General features: G+C 36.6%; 1 protein-coding gene across 1 annotated transcript in view; it reads left to right on the forward strand.

Moving 5' to 3' along the window:
- Nucleotides 1-14540, forward strand: part of Dcc (DCC netrin 1 receptor) — a 1074495-nt gene that overhangs the window by 659929 nt on the left and 400026 nt on the right. Inside the window, exon 6 of the mRNA XM_032886223.1 lies at nt 12988-13142. Within this exon, the coding sequence (XP_032742114.1) occupies nt 12988-13142 (155 nt within the window). The remainder of the gene's footprint in view (nt 1-12987; nt 13143-14540) is intronic.

The following is a 14540-nucleotide window of genomic DNA, read 5'->3' on the forward strand; positions in this document are numbered from 1 at the left end:
ACCACTCCATGCATGTTTCTTGGTTTTTATCTTAGTCTCTGGGAGCTCTGAGGGGTCTGGGATAATTGACACTGGTATTGTTCCTCTAGGGTTGCCATTCCTTCCCCTTTTTCTGTCCTTCCCCTAACACTTCCATAGAGGTTCTTGACCTTAGTCCAGTGGTTGGCTCTAAGTGTCTGCATCTGTCTCAGTCATGTGGCTTAGAAAGTGTTCAAAGAACTACTAAGTCTGTCTAGAGTTATCGGTCAGTTACAATTATGCAATCCCTGAAATGGGTCAGGATGAAGAGAGAAGGCCATCCAGTCAGAGAGAGAGAGAGAGAGAGAGAGAGAGAGAGAGAGAGAGAGAGAGAGAGAGACTTGAAGATAAAGGAGATGAGAATCACATAGAAAAGATTTGATGAGAAGATTACAAACTCATCAATGGAGAGTATTGTCTACATGACACTTTTGCCTTCAAACCATGGCTACTCAAATAAGAGGAACAATCATTATATAACCGAATGAATCCTAGCGGGAGGCCTAGGACATAAGGGTCTTACGATGTTTTTCTTTACCAATGGAGGACTTGGAAGTGATTTGCCTAATTGCAACGTTTAATCCTGATGTTTTAAAACAGTATATATGGTACCACAAGATAACAAATTTGTATTTTTGAATAGGAGATCTCCAAAGTGCAGTTTTCATAGCTTTGTTTTACTCTAGAATTGTTCGACTATTAAATTCAAGTAATTAGTTCTATACATAAGCAAGCATCTGCCTCTACTACTCTCCCCACCCTGTTTACTACTTTTTTCTTCATTATCATTTAATGTCTTCTTCAACATTTCTGAGTGTCAAGGTGAAAGCAGGATGACTTAAGCTCTTCTGGGATAGCATAGTTTCTTCATGCAGACTGCGCAATCTACACTCTTATGAAACCTGAATACTATTGCTCCCTTCTGCACGTTAATAAAGCACATATTAACAGATTAATGTACGAATGTTGCGTTTCGGAATAAAACACAGTGGACAGTAGTTTCAGTAATACAACGCACTAGGTAGAGAGAACCAGGTTAAAATATAAAATTGGAGATTTTTTTTTTGAAAAGGCTACTCACTTTCATGTTTGCTTACTATGCAGAGCAGCAATAATATAGTTTATGTTTTAGGTAGACAAAAAGGAAAAGGAAGGTCTACTTTGTTTCAAAACACAAATTGGTTGTGAAGGACACTAAAATCCTTTTACCTTACTTGGTATTTTTAAATGTGGTTAGATCACAGAGAAAGGTCAGTGACTGGAATTTAGACCGCATAGTTTTAATGTTACTTCTGGTATTTATGAGGTGTGCGATGCCATAGAAGTCATTTACTATTAACTCCTTCATCCATAAAATGCAAGGGAGGGATTAAATCTCTGAGCACTACAGACCCCACTTAGTCCATCAAGTCAGCAGTTTTTTTTCAAGAGCTAGTGCTTTAGAATGTAAGGTAATGAATAATTATTCACCGTTCTCTCTTTAAGCCTTTGCAGCTAACATTTATGCCCCATTTGCTTCTCAGGTTTATTTTAAAACCAAAATCAAACAAGCAAAAAATAGCTCTTTCTAATACGATATTAACCTGACATGTTATTTTTCTATTCACAATGCAGACATCTGAATAAGCTTTTGAACATGTACAAAACAACGGATGTTGGTATTTGTGGTTACGGTTTGTCTTACAGGCATGTAAAAGCACTAAAGGCCATTCAAAGGCATATGCATGCTTACCGGTTACTGATCTGCAAAGCTGTATGTATGTAGGACTGATTATTCACAAAGTGTTGATTTATATGCCTGCCATGCTTGGTATGAGAACAGGAACTAAATGTAAAGGCAAAAATATATATGAAGCAAGTCTGAACACACACGAAGGAAATTTTAGAACTTGTATGAGAAGCACACTTATTTTTTTATTTTCTTGAATCAGAATCAAAGGTATTATTGAGTCGATGGTATTCTAACCAGCTTTCTTTTAAGTAATGAGCCATATAATTAATGCAATTATGTAGTTACTTGCGGTGAGAAGGTATATAAGCTTTCTATAAAATATAAGAAAACATGAAGTATTTCCCTAAAAGAATGCTTTCATCAATTCCTGGTGATGTTAGGGATACTAGAGGATTCCATTATGAGCTGCAAAACCAAAGAATCAGCTACCCATGGTGCTTTGGGTGAGTCAAGAAGTCTTTTTCTGTCCCCACAGTGCTGGCATTTTATAGGTAGGTCAGCAGCTAATCCCTGACTGTAACAGCAAAATAGAAATACATGTTAAATGTCCTAATGAATCCCTTTAAAGTGCCCTGGGACAAGAAAGCTCAACACAGACATTACTTTGCCAATACTTCATTACTACCTCCTAAAACCTGCCTTCCTATACCGCTCCCTTCTATTTCCAAAATAGCTTCTTACTACATCTATGCATTTGCACTTATCTATGTGTCCACATGTGAACACACACATAGATGTTTCTATTTACACAGTACATTAACTTAATAGGAAATCATCAATTTCCTACTAAACAATTGTATCCAGTTTTTCTGCAAGAGACATGTTTCACTTTTTATGAGTAATACAGTAGAATTCTTAAGGGCAATAAAATTAGTTTTCACAACCTAATTTTATACATATTCTAGAATTTCGTATTTTCTAAAACTTTATTTTATTTTCCTAATCTATTAGATTTAAAATTTCAAGCTAATACACCGCAATAGAATACATGCTCTACGATATCTAGGTTTAAATTCACATTACTACTGTGAATTACTACTGTGAATCACATGCATTTTAATTATTATTCCTCTATGATTTAAATACATTGTGCAAAGATTTTGTAAATGTAATTTAATTTCTTGTGAAAAAAAAGGATATTATTGTTTAGAAATGGATCTTCAACTTGATAAGATGATATAACACTTCATGATAGACATACTTCTTTTGGTGATTGAAATTTCCATTTTAAAAAGAGTCGAATATTACACAGTCTGATCTAATTTGAGGTAAGATAGTTAGGATTTGTAGAAACCAAAACTTACAAAGTAAAAAGGCAGAGAGGGACGGGGAGACGGTTTCATGAGGAAAAGCCTCGCTTCAGTACAAACAACCAGATACTCAGCTCCAGAGTTGACAAGCCTGGTGTCTTCAGAGTGTGATGAAATGTGGAGACACAAGAATTTCAGAAGCATGAGGCCTTCAGAAGCATGGTATAGACAAAGTTAAAAAGACAAAGAGACTGCTTTAAACTAGATGGAAGGAGGAATATAGGAGGAATACACCCATGACCTTGTCCTGTGATGCCTGAGTGACTGTGTATATGTACAGTACACACATGGAACTCCCAAAACTAAACAGGAGGCAGATACATGTATCAAAATGGCAATAAATAGGTGCTCAATTAGTCCTGCACCAAATTATCTTAATGGCGAGTTCCTTGTGTTTGTTGGTTTAAAAGGAGGGTTCTCAGTAAGAATATGAAATAATTATCCTTGACCTGCCTTTGGATGACTCTCAGTGAGTTTTACGAGATACTTGGGTCTGTGTTTATTGTGCTAAGCAATATATTAATGCTCCTCAAATATTATTTTAGTGGCAGCATAAAAAGTAAGCTCGAAGTTTTATTTCCCCCTGTTCTTTTTTCTAAATTGAACCTATATAAATTGTTCATCCTGAACAGTGTTTGGACATCTATAAACACTTGCATGTAGGGAGCCTCAAAGAACTCTAAATCTTGAAAGAAATCTTGAGAATAGTTTACTTTGTCTCAGTAACAGAGAATGTTCTGGTACAGCATTAAATTTATGGAGATGCTTAGTGTAGGTAAACATCAATAACAACCAATACATACAATCAGTTAGTCATGAAGACATTGAAGAGTTGAGAGGGAGACGATCACAGCAACCTCTCTTCAGACTCTACTTTTAGGCACGTACAGAATTTTGAAAATACAGAGGCAGAGATAAATAATGAAAGCCCATTTATATTCAACCGCCTTAGCCTGGTTTCCTTTCCGAGGTCTCTGTCTCTGTCTCTCTTTGACTCTTTCTTCCTCCTCTCCGTTGTTTTCAGAGTCAAGATTTGTAATAGAATTCCTTAACTTAAAACATTCCTAAATCTTCTGATTCCAAGTGCAAACACAAGCGCACACACACACACACACACACACACACACACACACACACACACACACGGCTACACAAATGTACAAACTTATGTCATAAAATCACTCTACCACTATTGAAAAAATTTCCATATGAATTTAATTCCCCAAGTCTTAGATTTTACACATCGTTCTGTGTAATTTGACAGGCACTTGAGTGAATGACTAGAAAGACATATACGGCAATATCCCCTGGATAATAGTCTTTTCAAGTTCAGGATTCAGAGGTATGACAGCGCTCCATGCTGAGAAAGAAGAGGCTGCCTGTAGCTGAGATCATCCTTGTATTCACGATCATTCCCTCAATCGGAGGCTTTTGGTAAAGTGTTACTTTCACTGTATTTAGGTGAACAGTGATGTCGTTCTCTTCCATACTCATTATTTCCATTTTGATTTTTATTATTTCTCTCTCTAAATGTGTCGCAAGTCCACAGTTCTTCCGCACTGTGCAGAGCTCTCCTGTTTGGTGGGACTCCTAATTGCCTGGATTTCTTTGTTGTCCAGCAATGTAAAAGGTGCTGTATTCTGTCGTCACTTTTATCACGGAAAATGGGTCTTCATAAATAAATAATCAAATGGAGTACCTTAGAATGCCATTGTTCCGTTGCTTATTGACAGTGAGGACTACCACCTGGGAGTCCTGCCTTGCCTTTTTCCATTGTGTTGGTGTTTTATTCCTGGACGTTTGAGTAATTCTATACCCTTCAGGTTCAGTAGATTAAATTAGATCTACCTCATATTTTGCCATGTCTAATTATATAGTCAATTTCCCAGAAACATGGAGCAGTATTTCAATTTGCAAATCCGCATTTCTTTCTGAGGGACCTTTCCCAAAGTTGTCTTATGCTCCCTCTCTGCACTCATATTATCTCGAGGGCCATTCTTATTAAAGAAACCTCTTCTCAGCTGTCTGCCTCAGTGCAGCTGTGGCCTTCACTACTTCTTTGCTTTGCCGTTTCCACTGACATTTGCTGTGAATATTTCGAGTCTCCTGCCTCTCGGTAATTTGATTTTCTGCTGCATCTATTGTTGGCTTTATACTTTGTGGTTTATACATCTGTTTTGTAATGATGAGGTTTGCCGTTTTCTTTTGGCGGCCTCCCATTTCATTTCAGCCTCTCATTCGGCCATCTAATTTTTGACCTCTGTTTTCATCTAATCTCTTTACATATTAAGTGACTCCATTGTGTGAAGCAACTTAAAAATGTCTTCTATTCTCTGGTGTGTCCTTTATTTATTCATTACATTGTATGTTTCCTTTCATTTTATATATATATATATATCATATCTTAAAATTTTATCATCTAAGTAGTTCTAAATACTAGTTTGTTTCAGAATATTAAAGTTATTAAGGGTTACCTTGAAACTTAACTTCCAACCTTCCCCAGGTACTTTAAGCTCCACTTTGAGGCAGGATGCTACAGGTTTTTGACTTGTGTAAATAAGGAATGGGTATAGGACAATGGATTCAGATGAAGCTGCATGAGACATAGAACACTCAACCGCTGGTTGGTTTTATCTCCTACTTGTATTTTTGGAGAGGAAGTTGTAGAAAAGAGTCCAATCAACTCTATATTTCTGGGCTGTATGATTTTCTCAGTTCAACACAGGCATGTGTACCTCCAAAACGGGAGCCCAGATTTAAGAGTTGGCTTCGTAAGACTGGACGGCAGTCAAACCTGTGACCTCGTTGTTGATTGTGAATTGATGTGGGAGAACAGAGTCCAGTGTGGACATAGGCATTCCTAGGTGGGCATGGGCTGTATAAGAACGGTAGCTGAGTAATCCAAGGGAAGCCAGCCAGTTGGCAAGGTTCCTCTGAGGTGTATGTTTCAGTTATGGCATCAGCGTTCATGCCTCCGGATTATCGCTTTGGCTCTCCTCAATGACGGTTGAACCAGAAACCTAAAACATACCTCTTCCCAGATTACCTTTGCCGTTGTTTTATAATCCAGAAACAAAAACAACTAAGTACTAGAACAACTAGTAACTCGAGTACTTTATGCTTCTTAATTGCAATAATACCTTCTCAATGAGAAAAGGGAAAATGTAGGCTATCTATGGATTTTTACATGAGCTCACGCTTAAAGGTGTAAATTGAAAGGTTGCTGTGAGTAGACAATTATCTGCAACATGTTATTGATCAGGGAAGTGGCTTCAGTATTGCAACTGAATCCTTCAACTCAGTTGAGTGTACAGAAAGATTTGATCATATGATAATGGGAGGTTGGAAAAATTCTGTTATAATTTATCTACCTCTTCAATGTTCACTATGAAACAGACAAACATCGCTCTCACCCATGAAATTTTCCTCAAATATCTAAACTCTCTACATTTTTCTACTTTCAAATACCAAAAGAACAGACTCCATTATATCAGATTAAGGGAAAATAATTGGTCTCTAAACTATGTTTAAAGTATTAGTAACTATAATTTTTTCTAACTATTTCTCTTTCTACACAAATATTTCTAATATGTGTGTGTGTGTGTATGTGCGTTTTCATTTACTTCAAAGTGCAAGTGAAAATTCAGAAAATGAAAATGTTTAGGGGTTGGGGATTTAGCTCAGTGGTAGAGTGCTTGCCTAGCAAGCACAAGGCCCTGGGTTCGGTCCTCAGCTCCGGAAAAAAAAAAAAAAGAAAATGTTTATCAATTTTATATGTACTAATGTATTTATATGTGTGTTTTCACATACATATTTGCAAGTATCATTGTTGGTGATTTGCAGTATCTGTACTAGTAAATGTATTTCCATCCCTTCACGGTAAACAAGGAGTGGTTTTGACATCGCTGTGCATATAGAACTGGGGTCTTGGGGCAATGCTTTTCTTATTTCCATCCCAGGCTGGAGCCTAACGGAATCACACTTCCAATTTACTTATAGCTCTCACAATTGAAAAGAGAAATGAAAAGTTCAGTCAGGACTTAGAGAAAAGCAACCCTGATTACTGTGTGAAGAAAAAAGCCTTCAGTGGGGGGAAGGCAGTGACTAGGATTATTTGTCTGGATAAAGAAAATTGTGTGGAAAGATCTGAAATCATTTCCCGGTATGTATGAAGGACTTTGAAGTAAAGGTTGAGAATCAAATGTTCATCTCCACATAGAGAAGCTATGGTTTATAGAAGGAAGATTTTCTTCATGGATTGGGGTCACAGTAACTATTGCTAATGGAAGTAGAAAGGAAATTCAAAATCTCTGAACTTTCATTTCCCTGGACTGATTAAAATCCCGACTTTGCTGACAATGGCAGTGAAGCTTGCGCACTGATGCTGCTAGTCCTCATCTGTCATAATTCATGTTGATGTTCAAAGAAAAACAATTCCTTATTTCACAGATGCTGTCTCTTACTAGGCTTATGGTTGTTATATCTGTAGCTAGAAAATAATATATAATCTGTTTAGTTTAAATATATTAAGAAAGCAGTGTATACTAGCAAATTTTAGGACCATATAATATATATTATTTATAATATGAATATATGTATATATGCATGCTCTGGGAATATACTAAAAGATCTTCTTGAAAAAAATTATAGAGAATAAAATACAGAGTGAAAACTGCTTTAAAATTTTTACAAAAAACTCCAGTTAAGATTGATTCCAATAAAAAAATCATATTCCTACTATTTAAAGGTATAATTTATCTCAACCTAGATGCTCTGGGGAGAATATAGCTAGGTATGTGAGGGCCACAAGTGAAGAATGAAATGCAGGGCTCAACAACTGGTCCGAAAGCAGGAGAGTGCACTAGAAGTGATAATGAACAAGGTTAGAGAGAAATTTTAAACAGATTTCAATGTGTCATCACACAAGACAGAGCTAGATGGAAGTATTCATATGGAAGCTTGTTACTAAGTAAATAAAAGAGGAAATTTAAAATTAAGTTCCTTGGACAGCAGTTTCTTGGACAACAAACGTTGGCACTGGGTTAAACAAAACAAAACAAATTTGAAAAATGAGAGACCATTGTCTTTGTGGAATTGGGCAGTCTTCTAGCCACCTTAGGCCCGGGGTATAGAATTCTATTTAGGTGTGTCTTTTCTCTCCTACACTACAGTGTGGCTAAGCTTACATTTAGTACCAGTTGGTTTGTTTCTTAGCAGTTGCTTGGGGCATGGAGAACTCTTTCTGCATTAAAGACTCCACAGTGGGGGCATGGCAAGGTTAGTTTCTTCAGATGTTTTTATTCCAGAAAGAACTACTGCCATCGTTTTAAAAACAATGAATAAGTCAAAAGGGCCCTCTCTGAGGATCCACTGGTTTTACACTATTACCCTTTCATATTTTATTTTGCATATTCATAGCTTATTATGAACTTTTAAGAAATTATAGTACTATGATATCATTCCCCCATTATCTATTCTTCTTCAAACTCTCCTATTTATCCCTCTTTGATCCCTTTCAAATTCATGGCCTGTTCTTACATACACACACACACACACACAAATATGATTATATTCTTAAATACAACCTCCTTAGTCCATGTAATGTTATTTTTAGATAATTATGGATGGAGTAATGACCAAGTTCTGAAAGCAGTAATAATAGATTGCCCTGAGGAAGAGCACACCAATACATTGTCTAATACCAAGTGGTCATTAATCTTAGGGAGAGATAGTGGCTACTAAAAGATCAGGTAGATTTGTTTTTCTAACAAAAACTTTATTTTATGATTCATGATAGGCATTCAATGGCGTGATTTGTATAGCCTTCTGTTCATTTACGCCACCAGAATTATAAAACGGCATTGATTAAGAGGCCATAATTTGAAGGGAAGTTAAGTTTTTAGGACAGGATGAGTAAATGAAACTGGAAGACATTGGAGATGGAGGAAAAATATAATTATTTTTAATTACACTGAAAAATTAAAATATTCCTTAAAAAGAAGTTATCATTTAGAAGAGCTGTAACAAATCTTTAAAATGTATAAAATCTCTTCAACACCAAATAACACTGAAAACAATAATTTCATATAATGAAGTATGCTTTAAAATATTAATGTTTGTTACAGACCTAAAAACAATGAGAAGAGTGAAACTATTGTGTTTCACTTAAAACATATTAATAAAGAGAAAACAAAACTTATTTAAATATAAAAATCCTTGAATCCATGAGTGGAGATCAAGGAGCAAAGGAAGGCACTAAATAAACATTTGGGATAATCATGGCATTGATGAAACCCATGCCACTAGATCGGTTGCTGTTGAAGTCTTTGGACCTCAGATCACAGAGGCAACTTTCTTGTATGAGAGTAAGTGAGCGAATACAATAGATATTTTATAAAGGAAATCAAATACATTTAGAGAAAGCATACTCAAATTAAGTTTTATCTATGCTCCCCTCCCTATGCTGGTAGGCATTGCAAGAAAAATGTGATATATTGATCTTTACTGAAGATAAAAAACTTATTCAAGAATTTAGTTATAATTTTCTGTATCCTGTTTAGTGACAGTTGGTTTGGATCAGCATTTTCAGAATCTTTAACGTACTATGAAAACATAAAGACCCTATAGAATCAAAACCTTGTTACAAATAGGGCTAATTCCAGTCATGAGTCTCATTTTATCCAAAAAAGTCAAATATAATTAAAATCAGTATCTTGCCAGAAACTGTCATTGTATCATTCATGTGCGATATGTTTGATACTCATGGTACTTAATTTTTCTTCCTTATTAAACAATGGTTGCACGTAAATAGTTTGAAGTCCTGGAAGTATTGCTTCCATAGAAGCAGAGCTTTAAATATGAAAACATTGAGAACCAGTCACATGCTCGGGGCTCTGCACTCAAGAACCCATATCTGGATGGCAGATACTTACACATATGAAAGATTACTTAGCTAACACTTGTTCATAAATATTGGACACAGAGCTAAAATATTAAGTGCAGGAGAAAAAGACAAAACCCCACAGACAACAGGTATGCAAGTTGCCTGTAAGAGAAGGAGTAATAGTGATCCAGGACTCTGTGGAAGTTAATCTGTACCTGTAGATAAGCAATGTTGACCCTTTTGTCACTCTTCAGTCTTCTAAACAATACAATGACTATACCATTGTAAATTTCAATTTCTTCCACTTAATAATTTGATTATTATGACAGTTAATATTACACTTTAATTTTAGACTACTACACATGACAGACCAAAAAGCAAAACAAAATGAAGCAGAAAACAAAAACTAAAACAAAACAAACCAAAGCCCTCTAACAGGAAAGCCACTAACTTGTACAAGCTGTACCCCAGCAGCCTGCTTTCCCTTTATTCTCAAAACATTGGAAACTATTCTTTTTTTTAATTGGATATTTTCTTTCTTTCCATTTCAAATGTTGTCCCTTTTCCTGGTTTCCCCTCTGGAAATCCGTATCCCATCCCCCCTCCCCCTGCTTCTGTGATGGTTCTCCCCCACCCACCTACCCTCTCCCTTCTGCCTCCCAACCCTGACATTCTCCTATACTAGGACCTCAAGCCTTCACAGGACCAAGGGCCTCTCCTCCCAACAATGCCTGACAAGGCCATCCTCTCCTACATATGCAGCTGGAGCCATGGGTCACTCCATGTTTCCTCTTTGGTTGGTTGTTTAGTCCCTTAGAGCTCTGGGGGATCTGGTTAGTTGATATTGTTGTTCTTCCCATGGGGTTGCAAATTCCTCCAGCTCCTTCAGTCCTTTCTCTAACTCCTCTACTGGGGATCCTGTTCTCAGTCCAATGGTTGGCTGAGAGCATCCACCTCTGTATTTGTCAGGCCATAACAGAGCCTCTCAGGAGACAGCTATATTAGGCTCCTGTCAGCACGCACTTCTTTTCATGTGCAATAGTGTCTGGGTTTGGTGACTGCATGTGGGATGGATTCCCCAGGTGGGGCAGTCTCTGGATGACCATTCCTTCGGTCTCTGCTCCACAGTTTGTCTCTGTATTTCCTCTTGTGAGTATTTCGTTCCCTTTTCTAAGAAGGACTGAAGTGTCCACACTTCCTTCTTCTTGAGCTTCATGTGGTCTGTAAATTGTTTCTTGAGTATTCCAAACTTTGGGGCTAATATCCACTTCTCAGTGAGTGTATATCATGTGTGTTCTTTTGTGATTGGGTTACCTCACTCAGGATGATATTTTCTAGTTACATCCATTTGCCTATGAATTTCATGAAGTCATTGTCTTGAAACTTCTCTGAGTTACTGCTCCATCAAAATGTTAGATAGCAAAAGAGGCAGTTGCAGCAAAGTAGTCAAGAATGTGGGCGGGACAGCAGACTGCCAGTCTCTTAATTTACAAGGAGTGTAATTTTGAAGAAAGTTATGCAAATGCCTTGTAGTGTAACTTTTTTTTGTTTTAAAATAATTATAATACATCATGCCACAGATAACTATGATGAAACTGCTAAATAAAAAGAGAGTGGACTAATAAATTCTACTTTGTCTTTTCCCAAGAAATACTGCCTGTTACCTAGTAAATAATCCCTGGATGCAAATCTGTGTAAAACTGAGGACAGGGTTGTAAAGATGCAACTCATATATATGTCCTCAGAGGCATTCAATAAATATTTCAGATGTCTTTTGGTACATTGTCAGTGAACTTGGCAAAGGAATCAGAAAAAAAATCATCATTATGCTAATAATATTATCAATATTAAATACATAATTTAGCCCTGTATACAGTGTTGAGAACAGCTCTGCGACATTTCTTTTCATGACTTTAGAGCATGAATATTCATGATTCTAAGTCCAGTCATCTAAATCAATTGCCCCAGTGAAGGATTAAAGAAATTAAAAGGAGTTTAGTCCTGGAGGTTCAAATGTGTAACTACAAATCAAGACTCTAAGAAAGACTGAGAAAAAAATGATGGAAGAAACAAAGAGGAAACCATAATGTTGATAGTGTCTCTGCCTGTTGGTGAGAAACATAAACAACATGAATACTTACTATGTTGTCCAGGGAAAGCTCTGGAATCCTGGTTTGAAGATGGAAAATGTGAAGTTACTCAAATGTACAGAAACTATCACTCATTGAACACTGGACATAGTAAACAATGATCAAAACAAAGACTGACATGGAAAATGGATACTCAAGATGCATGGTTTCTACATAAACCAAGCTTATAGCTGACACCACACTGATTGCTCCCTTTCTTCTCAGACTACATGAATAGTCAAATCATATTTCACCTAAACTCTCCTTGTTGCTAGGGTAAACTATACCCAATATTTTACCTTCTGGAACTGAGCTAATATCGTTAGCTAAGATGTGTATGTTTTAGTTTTCTTTCAAAACCAAATTATGGAACAACAATTATTATGGTAATTAAGAAGTTAAATGAAATTAATTGATGACATACTATACTCAGGAAATAATCGTATATAGTATAATTATGTAATATAGCGGATAGTTGCTAAAACAACATGAATTTGTTAATAAGACCATTACAAGATTCTTTTCACCAAAGAGATTCTATATCTAAAATGTAATGAAACCTATTATTACAGATCTTTCAGATCTCATTACATGAATTTTCTTGTACTTAACCAAGTTTTTTTCCTAACATAAAGTTTCCTAAATATTATCTACTTTTCAGTTCATAGATCAAATAAATATAAATATTTTGGTCTTCAAAATGTTAATTGCATATATTCTCAAAGAAACTTTTTATTTCTTTCGGGTTAATTGTTAATTGCATTTGGGTTGGAAGAAGTATATCCTCTGCTAATTCTTGTTCAATAAGCTAAGAATTGGTAAGTGACACAAATTTCAGAGCATTGTTTTCACCTTAGTGAGACCTCAGTGCATACAACCGTGTGCCCACTCATTCCTTGTTTTCTGTCTCTGCAGTTCCGCCATGGTTTTTAAATCACCCTTCCAACCTCTACGCCTATGAAAGCATGGACATTGAGTTTGAATGTGCAGTGTCCGGGAAGCCTGTGCCCACAGTGAATTGGATGAAGAATGGAGATGTGGTGATTCCTAGTGATTACTTTCAGATAGTGGTAATTATATATTTTTTTCATATTAGTTTTGCAATCCGGATCGCTACTTGCATTCTTGCACTAATTATTCTCTTTTGTAAAATGGAAGCTGGAGAAGTGCCCGACGTCTTTGGAGGACCCAGCGATGGGAATGGATCGCAAACATAGCAGTTTCTGATATTGGAATTGTTTTAAGAAAGCAAATAATTTGTAAACGTAAAATTCTAGGTATCTTTTACTTTTGGAAAAGGGAGAGAGAGAAAGAAAAAAAGAAGAAGAGAGGAAGACAGGATGACAGGAGGGAAGGAAGTAAATTCAATGAATGAAATAAGAAAGGAAGGAAATAAGGAGGGAGGGAGAGAGAGGGCGAAGATAGGAGAAGAGAAGGCAAAGAGACAAAATATTCTCATTGTCATTTCATGGTTTAGAATTTACATACTCAGTTGCAGAGTGCAGAGATCTAGGATTAGTTTATCTGTCGAGCTTTTCCCTTTTCGGTAAGATACACTTGTTAATATTCTGATTGTCCTACCATAGACATATCTACTACTGCTTCCCTAATTGTTTTCCCAGGCGGATCCTGATAACCCTATTAAGAAGTGATGACAGAATTTGTAACTGTGGTCTTGGCCGTAACTGAAGAGCTACACAGCCTGTATTGTTTTGTAATTCTGCTTCCCACGTTGGAAACAAAAAAAGACTGTGAACTATACTTCTTACGACCCCCCAAAATTCCAGTTCCCATTCAGTATTCTTGCAGGAAGCCATAGGATTGCAGATTTCTCCATACTAGAAGAAACATCTGGCACTGGAAAAGCACTCTATGAGAACACTCTGTTAGTTGTAGGCTCATCGCAAAGGTTCTGATATCAGGCATATGAGCATACAAGAACTGTAAAATCCGCTTTTCAGCTATGAAAAGAACTGTGTCTAAAGAAGATGGCCTTAGGAGCTTTTGTATTTCAGACAAATGGGACCCCTGTCAAAAAAAGCCATAACAGAGCCAAGTCTCCCAGGCAGTTGGAACTAGAGCATAGTCACCCAGAGTGGCCACCACAGCATCCCCCTGTGGCATTATGTGCCTTTGCTGGTAAATGACTCTTCCACAATCAAACAGCTTTCAGTAATGTCCATCGTCTCCCTGTTGTATGCATTTTGTCCCACTATATTTCAAAAGAATAAATCTATACACCCCATCTTTTTCATTGCTTGTCTCTGTTTTCCATTTCTGCTTTTACTTTCATTTGTTTAATTGGTTGGATAAGAGTAAGAGGGAGCACCACTTAACTTTTGAATGCCACACCAATCCATTATTTTAAATGCAACGCTCTTTCCACTAGCACTGAATTAAAAAATGACCTGCCATTGGGCCACTTGAAAAGTGGTGCATGTGCCTAAAATATATGTTACTTGCTGAAA

Source organism: Rattus rattus, chromosome 15 (genome assembly GCF_011064425.1).
Source record: "Rattus rattus isolate New Zealand chromosome 15, Rrattus_CSIRO_v1, whole genome shotgun sequence".
Taxonomy (NCBI): domain Eukaryota; kingdom Metazoa; phylum Chordata; class Mammalia; order Rodentia; family Muridae; genus Rattus; species Rattus rattus.